General features: G+C 45.8%; 2 protein-coding genes across 8 annotated transcripts in view; one reads left to right on the plus strand and one right to left on the minus strand.

The window, feature by feature from the left end:
- LOC309526579 (uncharacterized protein) overlaps positions 1-23,651 on the plus strand; it is a 46,487-nt gene extending 22,836 nt beyond the window's left edge. Inside the window, exons 2-3 of one of the 3 annotated variants that reach the window (XM_082212852.1) lie at positions 20,345-20,697; positions 22,247-23,651. In XM_082212852.1, coding sequence (XP_082068978.1) covers positions 20,655-20,697; positions 22,247-22,932 — 729 coding nt within the window. In that variant the 5' untranslated portion in view covers positions 20,345-20,654 and the 3' untranslated portion in view covers positions 22,933-23,651. Of the gene's footprint in view, positions 1-18,350; positions 18,546-19,072; positions 20,152-20,344; positions 20,698-22,246 lie in introns of those variants that run through there. The other 2 variants (XM_082212853.1, XM_082212851.1) reach the window with 2 other exon arrangements.
- ASB8 (ankyrin repeat and SOCS box containing 8) lies at positions 12-18,199 on the minus strand. Of its 5 annotated transcripts, XM_082212845.1 has the most exons (5): positions 18,124-18,199; positions 14,767-14,852; positions 12,567-12,729; positions 5,362-5,466; positions 12-2,965 (listed from the first exon to the last, which is right to left on the minus strand). In XM_082212845.1, the coding sequence occupies exons 3-5, from the start codon at positions 12,681-12,683 to the stop codon at positions 2,336-2,338; spliced, it is 852 nt and encodes a 283-aa protein (XP_082068971.1). In that variant the 5' UTR covers positions 12,684-12,729; positions 14,767-14,852; positions 18,124-18,199; the 3' UTR covers positions 12-2,335. The 5 variants fall into 5 exon arrangements, with proteins under 5 accessions (XP_082068971.1, XP_082068970.1, XP_082068973.1 ...); XM_082212844.1 differs by lacking the exon at positions 14,767-14,852 and having other exon boundaries at positions 18,124-18,146; XM_082212847.1 differs by lacking the exons at positions 14,767-14,852; positions 18,124-18,199 and adding an exon at positions 17,998-18,019.
- Positions 23,652-23,911: the final 260 nt, after the last annotated feature.

Genomic DNA, 23,911 nt, shown 5'->3' on the forward strand with positions numbered 1-23,911 from the left:
CGCAAAATAAATTGCTTCTACACCACCATTTTTAATTAGCAAACTTTTAATACTCCACACAAGTTATTTGCTCACCTAACGAACCTTCTTTCTCCATAGCAACCAAACACTTGGGCAAAGGGAATTTTGAGCTCATGACATGATTTGTTCCTCCCAATATGTGGCTTCTCACTGTCCAGCATGTACTCAGGTAGGCGTAACTCAATGGGAGAGAGGTGTTCCCAGAGTGGATGGCAACTGCATTGCCACTGTTATAAGGAAGACATGGTTTCGGTTGTTCTTAAAAGTATGGAGCAATGTATCTGGATTGCCTGTGAATGGAAAGAACTACATCTCCATATAAGGTTATGGCTCTCCTTATATAAAACAGCCTTTTAACCACCCGACTCATGGCTTAGGACACTGTTCATTTTACCAAGTGATTAGAGCAATCCCACACTGCCTTGAAAATCTGCGGTGCCCAGTTGGATACATTCACTGCTCAGAATTAGTTCACACTCCCTACCCAACCAACAGCAATATCCTGAGGGATGTAAGGGAATCCTAGAAGCATCTCCTATCCTCAGAAAAAAAATCATTTCATTTTTAAGCCTTGGCTGAAAGTAGAAGGAGCTGGGCCTTCAGGCAACAGTATCACTGGGCTATCCATCCTTCCCTGTGATCTAAGGAAATTAGGTTATCCTAGAGTGCAAATTGAAATATAGCTATAATTTTACAATCAGGGAAAACCCTGTGTGTCAGCTATCGGAGTTTAAGAACTGGACTGAGCAAACAAAACCTGGTCCAAAACCTTGGGAGATTTGCGACAGCACGTGGGCTCAGATGTTGCTTCTGTCCTCTAACCAATTTGCTGTAGATAAATGCAGGATTCATAGCTGCAGGTAGTAATAAACTTTTACTGTTGCTTGGACACTAAAGGGACTTGTGTTGGATGGAAACACCTTGAAACCTTTAGAGGGTTTTTTGAACGCAGCAGTGTTTTAAGTACTAAAATACCCCCTACCCCGTGAACACTCTGTTGCTACTTAAGGAGAACACAGTAAAGCACAGCTGAAATTGAGTAATGTGACAGCAAACCAAAAATTAATTGAATAGCTATAAACCTATCACCCTCCAGATGTTGCTGAACTACAATTCTCATCAGCCTCAGCAAGCATGGCCAGGGATGATGGGAACTGTAGTTCAATGAGGCTCAACACAAGGCGCTGAGACCCACTTTCAAACTGCAAAGAGACTGAAAAATATACTTACTAAGCTCTAAAGCCATAAATAAGATACACGAGCACACTATGTAGACGGCAACCAACTTCCTTATCATTCAGGGTACAAATCTCATACATGTACTTCTTGTACCTATCTTGCTACTTGACTTTTTAAAGAAAAAACTCACTGTGATTTAGTCTGACTGGCCTGCTTTCTGGGGCTCAGCTGAACCCTTCCCCGATGAAGGGTGGATCTGAACATGATTGAAAGGAAGATTATCATCTCAGAGTGTCGGTTTGAACCTGCACACTGCTTTTGCTTTACATTATCACTTTACATTCGGACAGCAAATAAAGGACTGCTGAAGAACTTGTTGCCCTGAGGCGTTTGCTTTCTACTTGCAGGGGTTTGGTTCCTCAACCTGACTCCCAGCCAAGGACCCTTCACAAATCATATTCTCCACCTACAGTCTGAAGTGAGACAGTCCACTACCACCTTGGGATTTGTGGTGGAATTTCATTCTGCTGCACATGAAGATCTGGCCAAAGTATCAAAACATGATCCACTACTTTGGAGAGAATTCTCCCTCTCCTGCCAATCTGATGAGTGGATAGGAGAGACACAAAGGGGGCAGTGTAACAGAGAAGGGCTGCCTTTGTTCCAATCCATCAAGCCACTTTATTTTGCAGCAGAAAATGAAATGGCAAGACAGGTATGCTGACTCAAGAGTGTAAAGCAGGAAGGTCACCAATAATTCGGCTTTTGTGCCTTCCCCACCACCACCTCCTCCTCCTCCAGCCTGATACGTAGCTCCACCTTCCCTTTGTGCAAAAGATTCCCAGGAGAAATCAGATCTAGAAATTCAGGGAAGAACTGCTGCAGGAGGCGAAGAGCAGGGTTCTTTCTCAAGCACCTTCCAGCCTCTCTCAGTGAAGAAAAGAAGGGGGGAAATGAGAAACTAAGGGAAACCACCAGCCAATATCAGAACCAGTATCCCCCGTGCGGTTACACACAGATCTTCAAAAAAACTACTTCATATCACTGCTACAGTCAGTTGAAAGCACCAGGAAAGGAGCTGCACAGTAAGTCAACCAAAGTGAGCTCTTAACAGAGCCTTGCGAGGCTTTAGCTGTCATTTAAGCAACACATACTCTTTCAGAGATTCTGGCAGAGGCAGCTCCTTCACTGCATCTGGCAGGAACTGGACCCCCAGGCTGCGGCGCACAGCATAGCGCGACAGCGTCTTTAAGGTGCCCGGGGCGGAGCACAGGGTGGTGAGCTTTTCGCAGAGTTGCTGATCCCGCGTGACTTCGCGGGGCATCGTGCCGTTCTTCCGCAACTCAAAGTGTCCTACAGCTCTGTGGAGGAGATCGAAGCAGGAGTCTTCCCTCTCGGTGCCGAGTCCTCTGACCAGCAGGGCAACCAGCCTCGAAATCGGGGTCTGCCCCTTCATATTGACCACCCGGACCTCTGCCCCGTATTCCAGAAGGATGCTCACACTTTCCAGGTTTCCCTTCATCGCTGCCCAGCTCAGGGGGGTGTCGTTGTTGTAATCCAGAGCATTGACAAAGGCGCCGCTTTCTAAGAGTGTTCGGACGCATTCAGAATTGTTCTTGAAGGCGGCCCAATGCAGTGGCGTGTCCTTGTTGCCATCCAGCGCATTGGGATTTGCCCCGTATTCTAATAGGATCTCTACGCAGGTCTCGTCCTTTTCCGCTGCATAGTGAAGTGCTGTTCGGTTGTAGCCATCAAGGGCATTGACCTGAAAAAGCAGAGACAGGATTCTTCAGGTGTTTGGAATTTATTATCAGCAAGAGTAAAATGAACCAAAACTAGGCTAAGATAGATGGGTAGTGGAATAATTCCACTGCAATCCCCATCAGCCAAAAACACTTGTCCCATGATCCTCACTCTAATACCGGACCCATTCAATGAGTTTCCCCTGAAGCAGATCTTAAAAGAAAACTCTCAAGTACAGTGGTACCTCGGGTTACATACGCTTCAGGTTACATACACTTCAGGTTACAGACTCCACTAACCCAGAAATAGTACCTTGGGTTAAGAACTTTGCTTCAGGATGAGAACAGAAATTGTGCAGCAGCGGCGCGGTGGCAGCAGGAGGCCCCATTTGCTAAAGTGGTGATTCAGGTTAAGAACAGTTTCAGGTTAAGAACAGACCTCCAGAACAAATTAAGTTCTTAACCCGAGGTACCACTGTATCATGCTGCTGCTCTGGCCGTTACTTTTTAGAAACAGCAAATGAAAAGGGAGCGGCCATCTCCCATCTTGCTCTGTGTGTGAGATTCCAGGGGCCAATATTTATTTAAATAATTCTGTCACTGTAGTTTCTAAGCAGTGCACAACAGGGATTCAGGAAGGATGCTATTTAACTAACCACTGTCAAAGAAAGAATGCTGGAGGCGATGAAGGCTTGTTGTAATCCAGCACAGGCAAGTTTACTATGTTCTCCAGGCCCTGAGCTCTGTAAGAGGATGGCAACTTTCACTAATTCCTTGAGAACTTAACTTGGATCCAGACTTTCTTCTGAAGGCAGAGGAAGTTGACTTTTGATAATTCCCCTTGTGCCCTTCAAATGTCTGCTCTGAAATGATGTAACACCAGAGCGAACAGTAAGGGGACAGGGGGTTGCTGCAAGGGGAAATGGAAGAAAATCTATTCTCTTCACTTTACCACCAGCATCCCTAAACTGGGATTTTTGTGTGGGGGTTTTTTTTACATTCAATTGGTGTATAAATTTTATAAATTCAATAAATAAAAGCCTTCTGTGAAGGAGCCCTTCTATTCATAGAAAGCTGTTTGGATCCAAACATAAAAGCCACTGAGATTTGATAATCTTATTTTTATAATCGCATTTTAGGAATTCTAAAACCCAGGATGATAATGTTGGTGATGACACAATTGGTCTCGTGGCCTTGTCATTTTCCTACCTGTAAAAACTTTTGTCAAAATCAAAGGCAATGCTGAAATACACACACAAGAGAATGTGACTATTACTGGGAGGCAGCAACCCCCCCCCCCAAAAAAAAAAACCCCAGACTGCCCATAATTCAACAGATGATCAAACTGGCACAGGATATGATAGCCATGTTCAAATATATAAAAGGATGTCACATAGAGGAGGGAGAAAGGTTGTTTTCTGCTGCTCCTGAGAAGCGGACACGGAGCAATGCATCCAAACTACAAGAAAGAAGATTCCACCTAAACATTAGGAAGAACTTCCTGACAGTAAGAGCTGTTTGACAGTGGAATTTGCTGCCAAGGAGTGTGGTGGAGTCTCCTACTTTGGAGGTCTTTAAGCAGAGGCTTGACAACCATATGTCAGGAGTGCTCTGATGGTGTTTCCTGCTTGGCAGGGGGTTGGACTCGATGGCCCTTGTGGTCTCTTCCAACTCTATGATTCTATGATTCTATTCTATGATTCTAGGACTAAACTGTTCAGGGGAGTTTTTAATATGTGACATTTTAATGTATTCTTAATCTTTGTTGGAAGCCGCCCTGAGTGGCTGGGGAACAAATAATAAATTATTATTATTATAAACTGGGCCATGTCAATCAATCAGGCAAATAATTTTTGAGCTCCAGCCACCTATTCAAAATAATGGTCAGGATCCCAACAACTGTGCAGGCCATTCACAATGCCCAAGATTATGATTCCCAAAATGGCACATTTCTTTACAACTCAACCTCAGCCCCCAGAAGGCAAACCGCTTTGAAAACACATAAAACCCTGTTTTCCCCCCCTCCAAGCTCTTGCACCTAAAGGAATATGTCTCAGTCTAGTTGTGCGGTATGTAATACTGTGATCAGGATATATATATATATATATATATATTTGCTTTCGTAGATTTTCACGGGTACAGGAATGCAGGTTTTGGTGTCTTCGGGTGTCTTCCCGTGTAAGAGTCGGGGTGTCTGTGCGACGTTTCGACGAGGTCTCACTCGTCATCTTCAGGCTGGTGCTTTCGGCTTCTTGTTACTGTTGTTGTGTGTGTGTGTGTGTGTGTGTGTGTGTGTGGTCTATCACAAGGATAACATACAAGAACCCCTTTGAACATTCAGAAGTGCTCTACAAACCCCCTCGCATCTGTCATATGTGAGTAGGTTTGTTGGATCTGTTCTTAAATAGGCTCTTCTTACCTCCGCTCCTTTTTCCAAGAGCAGCTCAATGCAGTCGGCGTCAGCAACCATGCAAGCACAGTGCAATGGCTTCAGGGTACCGTGCATACAGTTAACATCTGCTCCCTGGAAGAACACAAATCGAGAAAGCACAGTAAGAGAGGTTCTGCCAGCTTATTTATTTCTGATCTCAGTGGATCATGAATAACTTTTGCAATACAGTGGTACCTCGGGTTACATACGCTTCTGGTTACAAATGCTTCAGGTTACAGACTCCGCTAACCCAGAAATAGTACCTCGGGTTAAGAACTTTGCTTCAGGATGAGAACAGAAATCGTGCTCTGGCGGCGCGGTGGCAGCAGGAGGCCCCATTAGCTAAAGTGGTGCTTCAGGTTAAGAACAGTTTCAGGTTAAGAATGAACCTCTGGAACGAATTAAGTACTTAACCCAAGGTACCACTGTATACATTTGCCATCTAATAGCAAGCGATACCACATTGGGGTACTTCATATTTAAGGTGTGTCTCTGTGATTTAAGCCAAAAATCTAAACCCCAAATCCATATCAGTCTCTTCATATTTATTACTCTCACAGCTATTTATTTATTGCCGTAGCATTCCAAAGGTGGCTAAAAAATGGGAGAGAACTTGCCTCCCACAAGGCCTCCTCCATTTGCTTGAGGAAGCTAGGAAAGTAAAGAACGGCATCCTCTTTCCTCTTTAGACTCTACTATGGAGAACACAGCCAATGAGACTAGGAGCTCAGGCTCAGACTGTGGCCTTTTTCCATACACCCAGCATCTTGGAGTCTCCTCAGGTCACAAGGAACTGTATGGGTTGCTCATATTTAACGACATGGAATTTATTGCTAGCAACACAGGTTGTACTCAGGGGAACTGAGTGACTATTGAACCTGAAGGGTTTTTCTTCTTTGTACTTCAGATGTACCGTATTTTTCGCTCTATAAGATGCACTGTTTCCCTCCTAAAAAGTAAGGGAACGTGTGTGCGTCTTATGGGGCGAATGCAGGCTGTGCGGCTAAGCCAGAAGCCAGAACAGGGAGAGGGAGCGCTGCGCAGTGCTCCCTCTCACTGTTTTGCTTCTGGCTTAGCTGCAGGAAGCCTCCGCAGGGCAGTGGGGAGCCTTCATCCCGCTGCCCTCCGGAGGCTTCATGGACTATCCCAGAAGCCAGAACCGCAAGAGGGAGCGCTGCACTCCCTCTAGCTATTCTGGCTTTGTGATAGCCCCGCAAAGCCTCCACAGGGCACGGGGATGAAGGCTCCCCGCTGGCCTGCAGAGGCTTCCCATGGCTCTTGTGGGGGGTGGGGGGGAAGGGACAGAGCGGCTTTTGGCCCCCACCTCCCGCAAAAGCCAGCAAGAGCCGCAGGCTCTTTAAAGAGCCGTGCCTAGCGTGTGTGCGGCTCTTGGGGGATTTTGCGGGAGGTGGGGGAAGGGACAGAGGGCAGCTGCCCGGGAGAGGCTTCAGCGGCTATCCCAGAAGCCAGAACAGCAAGAGGCTATCCCAGAAGCCAGATCCCTCTTGCTGTTCTGGCTTCTGGGATCCAGAATATTTTTTTTCTTGTTTCCTCCCCCCAAAACTAGGTGCGTCTTATCGTCTGGTGCGTTCTATAGAGTGAAAAATACAGTATATTGAGAAGCCATAGTCAAGTGATCAGCTGACCCCAGCCTTCAGCCAAAGCTTGCTTTCCCCCTTCTCTCCCGGAGAGAATTATAATATACAGGAGACAACTGTTTTGCACGGGGGTTCTGTTCCTGGCCCCCACATTGCATAAGCCTACCCTGTCCCAATTCTGTCCTATTCTGGGTCCAAAAGGACCCGCACGTTGGTGGTCACATGTCAATTGAACTTGCCTAAAATGGTCACCACCTGTATTTTCAAACACCTGCTTTAAAAAGCTAATCTCTTAACTCTGGTGTCTCCAAACAGGCCTCCCTCTTCTTTCCCCTTCCCTTGTGTTTCTGTCTTACCAATAAGATTCAGGCCCCAGCCTCCAGCTATTTTTATTTATGTACAACACTCTGTTACCGTATGCTTTCTGGAAAGATTACTATCTTATATTTTATTTAACAGCAGGGAGAGGAAGAACAAGGATAGCAAATGAACATCAAGAACCGTATCATCTTCCATGGGCTCTTCGGCCAACAGGCAGACTTATAGTACATTTAATGGGCTCTGGCAGACTAAGTACCTGGGAATTAATATAGCAAAGCAGTTGGCAGCATCAATCAAACCTAATGTGGAGCTCTGTGACTACAAGTGCTGAGAAATCAGAAACTGAAGTAGTCTTAGCACTGCCCTTTGGAGCTAAAGACTGACTACATATTCTTTTGAATATCAGAAATGTCACATTTAAACTGGCCTGAGGAACACTATTCAATACTATTTAACACTGAGACTAAAATTAACATCTACCCTCCCTTCTCCTTTATAGAGCTAAAATCCACATGGATCACCTCTTGACTCCCCCAGATTTGTGGGCAACAAGGAACAGCTATCTGGCCAGTAAAATTGTTTCAATGCTCTTCCAAACTTGCCTCTACTCACAGTACAGCTGTCTGCTGTACATACACTCTAAAAATATTCAGTAGTTTAGATTTACACTTAAGAGGCATCAAGGGCAGGTTAGCAAGCAGGCACAGCCGACATAACCTCACCCATCAGAAAGGAGGATTCCTATCCCTACGGTTGTAGTCCAAAATACAGCAGTGGCCACAATATACAGATGATCTAAGATCTGGGCTATCTTGGCTGTATGACATAATGCATACTTCGCAGAGCGCAACTTCAGTTCAAGTGTCTATTACATGCTCAACCACTGGTATCTGTGTGGTCAGTTACAGCACAGCACATTTGTTCTGGCCCGCTTCAGAAAAGCAGGGGGAAATAGAAGTTAAAAGGAAGTAAGGAGATCTTTCTCCTCTAATGGAGCAAAAACAGCCCATGCCTGCCATTCCCAGACAGTGCTGTTCTGCTCTAGGTTCACTAGGAACAGGAAGCAGGTTATTGCCACCCTATCTTAGTGGATCACCCCCTTCATGGATCACTGCCTTGCCGTGGCGAAGGGGCTTGAAGAACTCAGGGAAGCTATGAACTACGCCGAGCAGGGCACACAAGATGAACAGGTCATAGTGGAGAGTTTTGACCAAACGTGATCCACCTGGAGTAGGAATCGGCAAGCCACTCCAGTATCCCTGCCAAGAAAACTCCATGGACAAAGACAACAGGCATATAAAAGTTATGACACTGGAAGATGAGCCCCTCAGGTCGGAAGGTGTCCAACATGCTACTGGGGAAGAGCGGAGGACAAGTACAAGTAGATCCAGAGCTGATGAAGCGGCTGGGCCAAAGCCGAAAGGACGCTCAGTTGTGGATATGCATGGAAGCGAAAGGAAAGTCCAATGCTGTAAAGAAAAATATTGCATAGGAACCTGGAATGTAAGAACCATGAACCTGGGTAAGCTGGATGTGGTCAAAAATGAGATGGCAAGAATAAATATTGACATCCTGGGCATCAGTGAGCTAAAATGGACGGGAATGGGCGAATTCAGTTCGGATGACTACCATATCTACTACTGTGGGCAAGAAACCCGTAAGAGAAATGGAGTGGCCCTCATAGTCAACAAAAGAGTGGCGAAAGCTGTACTGGGATGCAGTCTCAAAAATGATAGAATGATCTCGATACGAATCCAAGGCAGACCTTTTAACATCACAGTAATCCAAGTTTATGCACCAACTACTGGTGCTGAAGAAACTGAAATTGACCAGTTCTATGAAGACTTACAAAACCTTATCGAAGTGACACCAAAGAAGGATGTTCTGCTCATTATAGGGGATTGGAATGCTAAAGTAGGGAATCAAGAGATAAAAGGAACAACTGGCAAGTTTGGCCTTGGAGATCAAAACGAAGCAGGGCAAAGGCTAATAGAGTTCTGTCAAGAGAACAAGCTGGTCATCACAAACACGCTTTTCCAACAACACAAGAGACGACTCTACACATGGACATCCCCAGATGGGCAACATCGAAATCAGATTGATTATATTCTCTGCAGCCAAAGATGGAGAAGCTCTATACAGTCAGCAAAAACAAGACCTGGAGCTGACTGTGGCTCAGATCATCAGCTCCTTATAGCAAAATTCAAGCTTAAACTGAAGAAAGTAGGAAAAACCACTGGACAGGTAAGATACAATCTAAACCAAATCCCTTATGAATACACAGTGGAAGTGAGGAACAGGTTTAAGGATTTAGATTTGTTGGACAGAGTGCCTGAAGAACTATGGATGGAGGCTCGCAACATTATACAGGAGGCAGCAACTAAAACCATCCCAATGAAAAAGAAATGCAAGAAAGCAAAGTGGCTGTCCAACGAGGCCTTACAAATAGCGGAGGAGAGAAGGCAAGCAAAATGCGAGGGAGATAGTGAAAGATACAGGAAATTGAATGCAGATTTCCAAAGAACAGCAAGGAGAGACAAGAAGGCCTTCTTAAACGAGCAATGCAAAGAAATAGAGGAAAGCAACAGAATGGGAAGAACCAGAGATCTGTTCAAGAAAATCGGAAATATGAAAGGAACATTTCGTACAAAGATTACCATAATAAAGGACAAAAGTGGTAAAGATCTAACTGAAGCAGAAGACATCAAGAAGAGGTGGCAAGAATACACAGAGGAATTATACCAGAAAGATATGGATGTCTCATACACCCCAGGTAGTGTGGTTGCTGACCTTGAGCCAGACATCCTGGAGAGTGAAGTCAAATGGGCCTTAGAAAGCACTGCAAATAACAAGGCCAGTGGAAGTGATGGTATTCCAGCTGAACTGTTTAAAATTTTAAAAGATGATGCTGTTAAGGTGCTACACTCAATATGCCAGCAAGTTTGGAAAACTCAGCAGTGGCCAGAGGATTGGAGAAGATCAGTCTACATCCCAATCCCAAAGAAACGCAGTGCCAAAGAATGCTCCAACTACCGCACAATTGCACTCATTTCACACGCTAGCAAGGTTATGCTTAAAATTCTACAAGGCAGGCTTAAGCAGTATGTGGACTGAGAACTCCCAGAAGTGCAAGCTGGATTTAGAAGAGGCAGAGGAACCAGAGACCAAATTGCAAACATGCGCTGGATTATGGAGAAAGCCAGAGAGTTCCAGAAAGACATCTACTTCTGCTTCATTGACTATGCAAAAGCCTTTGACTGTGTTGACCACAGCAAACTATGGCAAGTTCTTAAAGAAATGGGAGTGCCTGATCACCTCATCTGTCTCCTGCGAAATCTCTATGTGGGACAAGAAGCTACAGTTAGAACTGGATATGGAACAACTGATTGGTTCCAAATTGGGAAAGGAGTACGGCAAGGCTGTATATTGTCTCCCTGCTTATTTAACTTATATGCAGAATTCATCATGCGAAAGGCTGGGCTGGATGAATCCCAAGCCGGAATTAAGATTGCCGGAAGAAATATCAACAACCTCAGATATGCAGATGACACAACCTTGATGGCAGAAAGTGAAGAGGAATTAAAGAACCTTTTAATGAGGGTGAAAGAGGAGAGCGCAAAATATGGTCTGAAGCTCAACATCAAAAAAACGAAGATCATGGCCACTGGGCCCATCACCTCCTGGCAAATAGATGGGGAAGAAATGGAGGCAGTGAGAGATTTTACTTTCTTGGGCTCCATGATCAGTGCAGATGGTGACAGCAGTCACGAAATTAAAAGACGCCTGCTCCTTGGGAGAAAGGCGATGGCAAACCTAGACAACATCTTAAAAAGCAGAGACATCACCTTGCCAACAAAGGTCCGTATAGTAAAAGCCATGGTTTTCCCAGTAGTGATGTATGGAAGTGAGAGCTGGACCATAAAGAAGGCTGATCGCCGAAGAATTGATGCTTTTGAATTATGGTGCTGGAGGAGACTCTTGAGAGTCCCATGGACTGCAAGAAGATCAAACCTCTCCATTCTGAAGGAAATCAGCCCTGAGTGCTCACTGGAAGGACAGATCGTGAAGCTGAGGCTCCAATACTTTGGCCACCTCATGAGAAGAGAGGACTCCCTGGAAAAGACCCTGATGTTGGGAAAGATGGAGGGCACAAGGAGAAGGGGACGACAGAGAATGAGATGGTTGGATGGTGTTCTTGAATCTACTAGCATGAGTTTGATCAAACTGCGGGAGGCAGTGGAGGACAGAAGTGCCTGGCGTGCTCTGGTCCATGGGGTCACGAAGAGTCGGACACGACTAAACGACTAAACAACAACAACATCTTAGTGTATTTTGGGTCTTTGTGGAAGCCGCCCAGAGTGGCTGGGGCAGGGGTCTGCAACCTTTAAGACAAAAAGAGCCACTTGGACCCGTTTCCGAAGAAAAAAAACCTGGGAGCCGCAAAACTCGTCATTATAAAAATAACTTTTTTGTCACTTTTTTATTATTTTTTTGTTTGACCCCTCCTCATAGAAATAAACGTTAAATTAACAAGTTACCTTTTTTTCTGTGTGTGTTCTTCACTCCCCTTCAAAACAGTGACCAGCGTGCATGCCCCCTTTCAATGCAGTGACCAGCGTACATGCCCCTTACAATGTAGCGGGCGGGTGGGCGGGTGGGAAGGTGACGTCGGGACGGTGTGTGACTAACGCACGCACTGACCCCATGCGACGTCACAGCCAGTACAGCGCCTGCCACAGTGGGGAGTGTCGGGGCGCACAATGCGCCTCCTCCCCTCGCTAGTATCCGCCCCGGAGACGTGGCAAAGGTATAAAAGAGCCACATGCGGCTCCAGAGCCGCGGTTGCAGACCCCTGGGATGGGGAAACCCAGCCTGATGGGCGGGGCACAAATTATTATTATTATTATTATTATTATTATTATTATGGCCCCAAGTGCATTCCTTTACTTTTATAAAAGTTTAAAATGAATGGTTACCGTCCCATCCCATAGGGGAAACAAATTGTTACACTAATGGAGCCGTGTCTCTCTCTCCCTCACCCCGAAGGCAGTTTGCAGAAAGATGCACCATATGTTACCGTGGATGCACAGGATTGGTCCCCACCTCTTAAACTCATTAACCCCGGTTTAAAAGTGAAACAAACAGCAGCCCAAAGGAAATCCTGCCTAGGACTGTAGCTGAGCCATATAGCTGAACCAAGACATACAGAGGTTTTTTGGAGATTCCAAAACACAACTTCCAGAGATAACACGTCTCTGTAGCCTTCCAACATACCCTCCTGATAAGGTCTTCGACATTGTCATGCGGGAAAGATCGGATGGCTGCAATAGTCCGGATCAAGCGCTCCGACAAAGAATATTTACTCTGAATGCTCTGCATAATATACCACATACTGGAACTCAAGTTTCCTTGGGTTAATTCACATGCTCAATGTTGCCTGTGGTGGAGACAAATGAGAAATGAAGAAGAAAGCTTTAAAAAGGAAGAAAGCACACAGAAGTTCAAGGGAACAACACCTATTAATAATAAAAATTGTGAATAAGAAAAGACTTGGCATCTTGTTACATTTCGCCCAGCACAAGATTACTGCAGCATCAAGTGATGGTTGGCATGCCTAGGGTGGGTGGCGCAGAGGCAAGAAGTGGATGGGGCAACAAGTGTGACTTAGCTATGTAAAACCAAGAGGTTTCCATACACTCAGGTGCACATAACCCACAACTTACCCAGGCATGCAAGAGGCATAATCACATCAAGGACATATTGCAGTTGGGCAAAAGCACCCAAGTGGGGTACAAAGTAGGGCTGGCAAAAGGTGTGGACTGGGAAGAGGCCCAAGCACCAGACAGTCAGGTATTCAGGCTCTGAGTCTCCACTCATGGTCTATTTTGACCAATAGCCGCGCTATGTGGTCTCCTGGATAGGTTTTTTGTTCTGCCTACGATCATGCGTAGAATTTGGGATCACCTGCATATGACGCATGTGCTCTAGTACTTTGCTAATGCCCCTTCCTAATCCAATGCCCTATGCATTTTGAGCTATAATTTTTGAAAAAATAGCAGGGCAGAGCTAAGAAATACCTCTGCTTTAGGCTTAGAGAGCCCCAGCCAGTCAAAGGGGGTAATTCTGGGTTAGAAAGGCCAATTATTTGACTGAAGCATATTAATACTTTGGCTAGAACAAACTGAGGCACATGCTGCAACAGTTCTTAAGACGGCCAGTCAGGCTCCATACAGCTTTAACAGATTAACACTGGGTCACTGTGTGTAGTGGATTTGCTTGGTATTGGTCTTCCTATCACTTCCTAAAGAACAGGTCATCCAGCACCTGTACAACTTTACTCCCAACTTCACTACAAACAGAAGGCTGAAAATCATTCTGTGGTAAGTTGCTGTGACAATGGGAAGAGAACAGGTGGGTATTTTTTACTATAAAACAGAGGTTACAGTGAACCAATATGATTTGTATGGCAAACTGCAAAATGGGTGAATCTGAAACCTAAGTGAGTAGGAGGTTCTGCACTGTAAAATTCAATATTGATAACCTGCAGTATTTAGGACCTAAAGGTCAACAGAGGCATTGTACTGTTTTTTTTTAAAGCAACAGGACCCTGACCACAGGGATAATAATCTAGAGATAAACAGAAGCAGAAGCAGTGGAGGAGTTTTTGTGTTTGTTTTTTTAATGGCCTCTTCTGAATTGTTCAGTGCACAGCTAATTAAAACAATCAGGACCTGAGGCATGCTTTGTAAGGGAACCTGTTGGCCAAGTACACTGGTACAGTACTTTGGTTGTCAAACTTAATCCGTTCCGGGAGTCTGTTTGACTCCCGGAACCGTTTGAAAACCAAGGTGCAGCTTCTAATTGGCTGCGGGAGCTTCCCGCACTCAATCAGAAGCCGGGTCAGACATTTGGCTTCCAAAGAACGTTCAAAAACCGGAACACTTACTTCTTGGTTTTCGGCATTCAGGAGCCAAAATGTATAAGTACCACAAGGCATTTGAGAAACAACTGAGTGACAACAAGAGAGTGAGTGTGAAAAAGATAAAAAGATGGGGATTAACTAAGGGTATTGAACTGGAAGAATACAAGGGGAAACTAGCATCTAAAAGTGGGAAGGGGGGCTGGTGGTAAGCTTATTCTTGATGGATGTTCTCTGTTATTTTTGGCAGATTACTGTAACTGTTTTTCTCATGCAGGATGACTTTGGGGCAGTCACTTCACAAGAGAAATCTGTGAACCCATTCTAGGCTATAAGCATGCCAAATACTCAATATCTTGCCAAAAGAGTTCATATGCAATGCAACAATACTGAAAAAATAGCAGACATTCAAGGCACACTGTGGCAGCAGGCAACAGAACTTTTATATGAAGGATCCGGTTGCATTATTTGCATGTTTGGAAGAACAAAAAGTGAAACCAAACTGCATGATGCAATCATATCTATTGTGCAAGTGTTACATCCTAGACTAGTTACCTTTTAAAATACATTGTGCTTCCTTTTTCATCATTCTTGTTTTCATTTTAGAAGGGTTTCAAATTTTAAAGAAAAAATACAAGGCCCTGCAAATTTTGCAACCAGAATAAAAGTATTCAATTCAGCAAGTCAACTTGATTTCAATAATCTGCTCCAGTTTTGCAAGCTGTCAGTGTACAAGTAGCACCCAAGGCTATTAAGTTATAGTATATGTGATGCAAGCATCATCTCACTAATTTGTTTTTATAAACAAGATGAAAAACTGCGTGGCACCAGGCACACTTTATTATTATTAGTTGCTTTTAAAAAAAGAAAAAAGAAACTCAAAGCAACTTACAAAAATGAACATTAAAAACAAGGACTGAACAACCTAAAATAAACTATCTGTATGTATCTCTATATACACAGGTCCCACCCCACTAAAATGTAAGCTGAAAATTAAGATCCAAATGCATAACAATGTTTTTGCTCAGCATGTGAGAACAAAGAGAGCACAAGGCTTGCCTCCCTGGAGAGAACGTTCCATAAAGGGGAGCCACCACTAAAAAGGCCCTTTCTCTTGTTGCCACCCTCCACACCTCCCTTGGAGGGGGCATATGGAGAAGGGCCTTAGATGAAGAACGCAGAGGGAAGAATGGTTCATGTGAGGAGAGGCAGTCCGTGAAGTACTAAAGTCCAGAGCAGCACCAGGCTTCCTAGGTCACAACCAGCATTTTGAACTGAGCCCAGAAACTACTTGTGCCGGTGAGCAACCTGGCCACTGAATTCTGCACAGCTGCAGTTTCTGAGCCATCTTTAAAGGCATATAATACATTGCAGTAATCTAAACTAGAAACAGATGCTGCAGTCTCAGTGACACATAAAATACCGTCAGAAGCATTCCTTCTTTTTTACTCAACTCAGGTGGCCAAGAGGACTACAGAGGGTTGTATATAAGATGAAAGTAAACTAAGCAGACAAACGCACTCCCCATCTCGGGGAGAAAAGGGGAGCAAGAGAAACACGCAACTGTGGAACATTGCTGTGACTGATACTGCCTTCCAATTAGGAATGAGATGGAACAGATAAATAATAAACCACTAATTCCCAAAAGGTGTGCTGCAAGGGAATAGCTGTCAAGCCACGAGAAACAAACAAGAAGCATTCAGCAGCCAGTTATGCCAGCTCCCAGACAGCTGTACTGCCTGCCTATAACTCTTGAATGTATTCTGGGCGAAAGCACTTTAGTCACAATGCATGATGCATCCCTTCCCTGTCACACATTACATGCATGCCATATATCACTGCTCATACCGAGATGCACTTCTACTAAAAGAGGAAACATGTATGCTTCACTGTTGACCTGATGCAAGGGATGCATTAGACACCATTTGACATATTACTACATAAAACGTCTTCCAACAGCCTTAGTGTAAGCGGACTGAGGTGCCAGTTAGCTCTGTTGGTTAATTAGAAAACAATTCAGAAATAGCAGTAGGATTAACTAACACCTTTCAGTTAAGACCAACTGAAAGATCACAAAGTGATGAGCAAGAATTCAGATTCCCAGAACTCTTCAGCAGCAAACTTAACATGCCACCTGAAGAATAGCTTTAAGGACCAGTGTGTCTCTGTGGCAAGTCTTTTTCATCCTATTACAGATGCTAAATAGGTTACAAACGCCAGAATGTTTGTGTTCTCATCAAACACTTCTTTGTGACTACCACTGTGCTTTGCACATATGCAAGTTTTTAACATAATTGTCAGTTTGCATTCTTGCATTTTGCTCCCCCCCCCCCGCTTCACTGCTTACACCCAAGTGCCTACGCCAGCTAACCTGGGCTAGCACTTCACGCACCTGATGACACGGGCTCTAGACCACACAAACAAAGCATGTCATCATAAATGTTTAAGAGGCAACAAGACTCTCTTGTGGTTTTGAATTAAGAGGCACTGCCTCTGTGTTACCTTTTGCATTTCAATGCAAGTGGCATAATCGCCACATACCCTCGTCTCACACGCAGGCTCCCTATGTAACTTGACATATAAGGATATAAATTTTCATGGGCGTAGCCGAGATTTATGTTGGGGGGTGGGGACAGGATTTGGAATGAACTCTCACAACAACAGTTAATTTACATTACTTTCTTTAGACTCCAAGTGCTCAGAAAAACCTGTCCAAAATTTTTCTACAATTTCTAAATTAAGTATTTTTTTTAATTTGGGGGGGGGGGGAGAGATGCCCTCCCTGCCTATGCCCATGTACATTTTGAATACCTCTCTCTCTCTCTATTGCCACCTAGATCTCTGTATGCACAACACAGAAGCTTGGCGGGATTTCTGTTGTTGTATTGTTGCTGTGAGGAGTAATTAAAGAACCTTTTAATGAGGGTGAATGAGGAGAGAGCAAAATATGGTCTGAAGCTCAACATAAAAAAAAACAAGATCATGGCCACTGGGCCCATCACCTCCTGGCAAATAGAAGGGGAAGAAATGGAGGCAGTGAGAGATTTTACTTTCTTGGGCTCAATGATCACTGCAGATGGTGACAGCATTCACAAAATTAAAAGACGCCTGCTTCTTGGGAGAAAAGTAATGACAAACCTAGACAGCATCTTAAAAAGCAGAGACATCACTTTGCCAACAAAGGTCCGTATTGTAAAAGCTATGGTTTTCCCAGTAGTGATGAATGGAAGTGAAAGCTGGACCATAAAGAAGGCTGATCGCCGAAGAATTGATGCTTTTGAATTATGGTGTTGGAGGAGACTCTTGAGAGTCCCATGGACTGCAAGAAGATCAAACCTATCCATTCTGAAGGAAATCAGCCCTGAGTGCTCACTGGAAGGACAGATCCTGAAGCTGAGGCTCCAATACTTTGGCCACCTCATGAGAAGAGAAGACTCCCTGGAAAAGACCCTGATGTTGGGAAAGATGGAGGGCACAAGGAGAAGGGGACGACAGAGGACGAGATGGTTGGACAGTGTTCTTGAAGCTACCTGCATGAGTTTGACCAAATTGCGGGAGGCAGTGGAGGACAGGAGTGCCTGGCATGCTCTGGTCCAGGGGGTCATGAAGAGCCGGACACGACTAAACAGCAACAATTGTTGCTGTTGTTGTGGCAGACATTTTTGGGCATGGAAACGAGCGATTGGGAAAGAGGCGAGCTGGAGCCCACAGAGGCCGCCCAGAGGTGGTGGCGCTGGGGTTGTCGCACCGCCCATGCGGGGGTCCCAGGGGTCGCCTCTCGCTCACCACCAGCCCCACCAGCGCCCCTCCCCGGCGGTGCCGCCTCCGCCGCCCGCGGAGGCCAGACGGAGCGGACCCCGCACCGCAGGGCGAGGCCTGCCCGGCCCCTGCCACCGCCGCCGCCTCACTCACCGGCCCGGCGTCGACCCCGGCCCGCGCGCCCTCTAGCAGCGCCCCCGGAACCTCAAGCGCCGCTGACCCAAGTGACCCGGAAGCGGTAAAAAAGAAGAAACAACGCCCTCAGGCAGGCGCGGGGCGAAGACGCTCTTTCCGCTCCGTCTCAGCGGGCCCCGCCCTCCTCACCAGTTTCCTCCAATCATTGCCAAGGATCTCAGGGTAAAGCCCGCCCCACTCCTCCCTCTAACTGCCAATCCTCTCGCGGCTCTCCGAACAAGGCATACAGTATTTCCTCGGCGAAGGGAGTTCCAGGGATACACCACTTAGCAGCTTCTGTCAAATGCTGGGCTCTTTCTTCCCCCCACGGCGGCGTTTTCTGGGCCTGGCTAAATTTTAGGCCCGGGAGGGGAGGAGGAAGAGGCAAAGCAGCGCTTCAGGCCAGTACGTTTCCGAGCACCATTCAAAGTGTTGGTGCTGACCTTTAAAGCCCGGAGCGGCCTCAGTCCTGTATACCTGAAGCAGCGTGTCCACCCCCATCGTTCAGCCTGGACACTGAGATCCAGCGCTGAGGGCCTTCTGGTGGTTCCCTCATTGCGAGAAGTGAGGTTACAGGGACCCAGAGAGAGGGCCTTCTCGGTAGTGGCACCCGCCCTGTGGAACGCCCTCCCACCAGATGTCAAAGAGAAAAATAACTACCAAACTTTTAGAAGACATCTGAAGGCAGCCTTGTTTAGGGAAGCTTTTAATGTTCAATAGATTATTGTATTTTAGTGTTCTGTTGGAAGCCGCCCAGAGTGGCTGGGGAAACCCAGCCAGATGGGCGGGGTATAAATAATAAATTATTATTATTATTCACATCCCGTGCACAATTTTGTTCAGCTCTGCGTTACAAAGAAGTCTGCAAACGTGACGTGAAGGCTGGCAACATCTGGGCATGCCTTCTTTTTATTCTAATTCATTCTCTTTGGTTTTATTGACCTCCCCTCCTCTTTTCCATGGTGTTTTTATTTTCTTCCCCTTGCTGCACCCTTGTCTTATCTCTCTCATAACCACGACACAATAATCTCTAAGCCTGTCTGTTGCTCATAGTTCAAATCCTGCTCGGAAATTCATCACACTCATGGGCATAGCGGGGGAGGGGGGAGGGCAGCATCGAAACTACTCAACTAACTGAGGTTCTGTCCACCCCCAACAAAAGCCTGTCCCCCTTTTGGGGTGGTATTTTTACCCGTAACTTCTCAAAAAAAAACAACCTATTTACGCCCATGATCATACCATAATGTTTCTTTAAATATTCCAAAAGGAGCTTCCATTCTTCCACAAAACAATCATTAGGCTCTCTTATTTTTGCTGTTAGCTTTGCCATCCCTTCATGGTCCATCCCTTTACTTATCCATTCTTCTTTGGTGGGAACTTCTTCCTTCCAGCTTTGTGCATAAAGAATCCTAGCTGCTGTCATTACATACAGCTTAATCGTCTTTTTTGGGAATTCTGTTCCCACCGTCTGGGAATTCCATGCCTGGAGGTTTCGCTTAAAATAGCATCATAATTATCATCGTTAATAGGGTTCATTGCAGTCTGCAGGTGGTAAAGTTAGACTTGGAAGAATATATCTTCATGCTTGGGTGGATAACTTAAGGGGAGGCATCGTGCAATTAAAACAAGGGCATCGCTGAGGATGCCACTGGCTGAATCCGACCTCTGCTGTCTCTGAACAAAAGACAGCCCTTCCCCTCATCCCAGACACGCTTCTCCAGCCTGAGAGGAGCAAAGCCAGCCAGCCAGACGCTCAAAGGGGAAGGCAAGGATGAAAGCAGCAGCGAATGCAACCACATCTGTCACCTCCTAGGATCGGAGGTGGAGGCTGGGGCTGGATGGAGAAAGGACTTTCCTTCCCCTAGAATCCACCTTAAATGTTGGTGGAGCCGAGCACAATCTGGCTCTGGGTTTCCCAGTCTCCACCCTGTGGTACCTGCAGCGAATTCTCATCTCTCGGTACATGCAGCAGCCAAAACCAAAAAATCTTCCGCGCCCAAAGCAGCGGTGAGTAGATGCAAGATGGGGAAGCGTGGAGGACGATTTGCTTTAGCAGCAGCAACTAGGTCCGGACTCTGCCTGCTGGAAGGAAACTCTGTTTTTTATCAAATGTGCTTTATTGGACAGATGGACTCTTGCCAGTGACAGGATTCTGGGGAAAGTGCTGTACTTACAATCATTGTAATAAAATGCATTCCAGTTAATACGTATGAAAAACAAAAAAAATCTGAAGCTGTTGCAGCAGCCCACCCCCCAAATCTCATCATTTCACTATGCTCTGAATCAAGCCACACTCCTGAAGTGTCAGTACTGGGGGTTGATGTTTTTCCTTTCCCATTGTGGGCGTGGGTGTTTAATTTCATTGCTGTACAGTACAATGAAGTGCAAAGCACTGAATTCCCTATCTCTCTGCAAGGTAGCTTCATTCTTACCATTTTGCTGATGCCAAGGGTGGGGGCTGACCTCTGCTGCTCTGGTGGGTTTGACATGCACCCAGACTGTATCTCAACATGCCCTTGTCCAGAGGGTATTTGGAAGGGGGCAAGCCAGCAGGTTAGTTTTTATTGCAAAAAGAATCAAGGCTAAATTTGAAAATATTTTGAAATCGAGTTTTCATTTGTGTTTTTCTGCTTGTTGTGCAATCCCTTATTTTTTTTATACACCCTTATCTCACATCAGAGGGACGTGGGTGGTGCTGTGGGTTAAACCACAGAGCCTAGGACTTGTCGATCAGAAGGTTGGCGGTTTGAATCCCCGTGACGGGGTGAGCTCCCGTTGCTCAGTCCTTGCTCCTGCCAACCTAGCAGTTCGAAAGCACGTCAAAGTGCAAGTAGATAAATGGGAAGGTAAACGGCGTTTCCGTGCGCTGCTCTGGTTCGCCAGAAGCGGCTTAGTCATGCTGGCCACGTGACCCGGAAGCTGTCTGCGGACAAACGCCGGCTCCCTTGGGCAGTAAAGCGAGATGAGCGCCGCAACCCCAGAGCCGTCCGCGACTGGACCTAATAGTCAGGGGTCCCTTTACCTTTACCTTTACCTCACATCACATCACTATATCATAATCTGTGACAACCAGAAGAATCAGTCTTTGTTCCCTGGATAGACCTTTGTCCTGTTCTAACAGGAGGAACCCAACAGACAAATGGTGTGGCTGAAAAGCCAGACCTGGGGTTGGACTCACTCATAACTCTAGATGGAATATTATTAATAACACAAATCCTCCTGTTGGACTCCAGCACACAACTTTAGCACACAACAAATGTTTTCAGAGAGCTGCTGGTGGCAAGGAGTGTGCCAATTCAGTCTCACTTGACCACTCTGCATTTGGGACAGTTCCCTGTTCCTGTGTGCGTACACTATTGCCAGTTGCATCAACAGTGTCAAATATTAATCCTGTGGTGTACCACCTCTTGAATATTATATAATACTTAAACACCACGGCATGTCAAGTGCTGTACTGCAATTAGAATCAAGGTGCCCCAGTAGGGTATCTCTCAGAATTAGAAAATGATGCCTTTCACATTCAAAAGCTTCCAGTAAAAGGTAAAGGTAAAGGGGCCCCTGACCATTAGGTCCAGTCATGGCCAACTCTGGGGTTGCGGCGCTCATCTCGCTTTATTGGCTGAGGGAGCCGACGTACAGCTTCCGGGTCATGTGGCCAGCATGACTAAGCCACTTCTGGCGAACCAGAGCAGCGCACGGAAACGCCATTTACCTTCCCACTGGAGCGGTACCTATTTATCTACTTGCACTTTGACGTGCTTTCAAACTGCTAGGTTGGCAGGAGCTGAGACCAGGCAATGGAAGCTCACCCCGTTGCGGGGATTCGAACCGCCGACCTTCTGATCATCAAGTCCTAGGCTCTGTGGTTTAACCCACAGCGCCACCCATAAAGCTTCCAGAGATAACACTAAATACATTACTTCTGGTAAATGAGCCACCATACACAACATTAGAGGGCTATGAAAATTTGTTTTAGACTTATCTACCCATGTACTATCAGAAACCAAAGGGGAGCATTGGTTGTCAGGTATGAATTATTTTCCCCCTCAGCTCTCCTACCCCACTTAGATATATTCTGCTGATAGCTGAATTCTCTTTCCAGGATACAAAATAATGGAGAGCAGAAGGAAGGAAGGCAGCCTTACCCAGAAAGACCCCATAAGAACAGATCTTCAGGGGGCAGAGGAACACTCCCAGGGGAGAAATTTGGACAGCGGCAGTCAGGAAAGAGACTGCGAGAGCCAAGGCAAGCCGGGGAGGCAGCAGAGGAAAAACACAGCCCTTAGTAGGACGTTTGGTGTATCGTCCCAGTGCAAGGAAGGCATTGAAAGGCTGAAGGACCTCCTGGCCCTGCAAAGACCCCTCACGAGGCCCACCGTCTGCAATGAGTGTGGCAAGGGCTTCAGCCGCAGTTCGGACCTCGTCAGGCACCAGATCACCCACACAGGGGAGAAGCCCTACACCTGCGCTGTCTGCGGCAAAGGCTTCAGCCAGAACTCCAACCTGCTGACCCACCAGAGGATACACACAGGAGAGAAGCCCTACCAATGCAGGGACTGCAGCAAGCGCTTCAGCGAGAGCTCTGCCCTTATCCAGCATCAGAGGACCCACACGGGAGAGAAGCCTTACGCGTGCGTGGAGTGCGGGAAGAGATTCAGCGTGAGCTCGAACTTAATCCGTCACCGGCGCACCCATACGGACGAGAGGCCTTATATCTGCGAGGAGTGCAGGGAGGGTTTCCGGCACAAGTCGCAGCTCAGGGGGCACCAGAAACTGCACGTAGCTTAGCGTTTGGCGTGGGGGTGAGCTACAAAACCAAACCGCATACTGTGTAAAAGAGCAGGCCAAGATGTAAAACTGAAACAGGTTTTTGTAGGGAATGTTCTCGTGCACATTTTCTGAACTCAGATCTGCCTGCAAAAAGAAAGCTAAAGTTGATCCTTCCAATTGAATTTTCCCACCCATTGCTCTCCTGTACAGGTTGTGGGCTGCAATCCTATACACACCAAACTCAATGGGACTCAGGTCCAAGAAGGCATGCAAGGAATTGCACTGTTGACGGGTTTAAGAACAACTTGGGTGTCAGAAACACTTTACTATGACCACCTTGAAATTCATCAGCAAAGCTGAAAAGTTAGGCTTTAATTATACTTCCAAGTCAGGTTCTGACACCATACTTTGAAAAATCACTCACATTCCAAGTTTTGGCTCTAGTTTGGTTGTATAAGGGATCAAAAGCACGTGAGGCTTCTATATTTTGGGACTCAATGGCCCGGTTCTCATGCTGCGCTAGGACAAGCCAAATGCATACAGGATCCAGAAGAGATGGTAGCCAATTTACTCCTTTTAAAAAAAATATAATTTTCATTTTACAACAAACAAAAGCAAAACCTATTAAAAAGCAACTTACTGCATGTGTCATATTTCGACTCCCCTCCTCTTTCTGTGGTTCCTTACATTTATAATACTTTTACTGCATTTCCGAATTAAACCTATTTATTATTTATCCCATACTGTGTATTCTTTTTTTAAAGAATAATTTTTATTAACCGGCCAATCACATCAAATCAAACCAAATTACACAAATTCCAAATTACACAGCCGAATTTTAATTTTTTTGTAGGGGGTACCCATATTTCAAGTTCCGAAGGGGATCCAATCAACTTCTTGCTTCTTGCTGCTGTTTTAATGTCCACAAATCTGACCATATGATGTTCACGGTACTATCCAGTCCTTTCTTATTGTTTTCCACATCTCTTGTTGTTAT

This window comes from Podarcis vaucheri (assembly GCF_965113315.1).
Source record: "Podarcis vaucheri genome assembly, chromosome: 2".
Lineage (NCBI taxonomy): Eukaryota > Metazoa > Chordata > Lepidosauria > Squamata > Lacertidae > Podarcis > Podarcis vaucheri.

Bases quoted from the DNA above. Each gene is read 5' to 3' on its own strand.
- ASB8 (XM_082212845.1), bottom strand. From the start codon at position 12,683: ATGTGGTATATTATGCAGAGCATTCAGAGTAAATATTCTTTGTCGGAG. The intron at 5,467-12,566 runs GTATGTTGGAAG...GTGTTCTTCCAG, and splicing joins TCGAAGACCTTATCAGGAGG to GGAGCAGATGTTAACTGTAT. The intron at 2,966-5,361 runs GTAAGAAGAGCC...CTGCTTTTTCAG, and splicing joins TCTTGGAAAAAGGAGCGGAG to GTCAATGCCCTTGATGGCTA.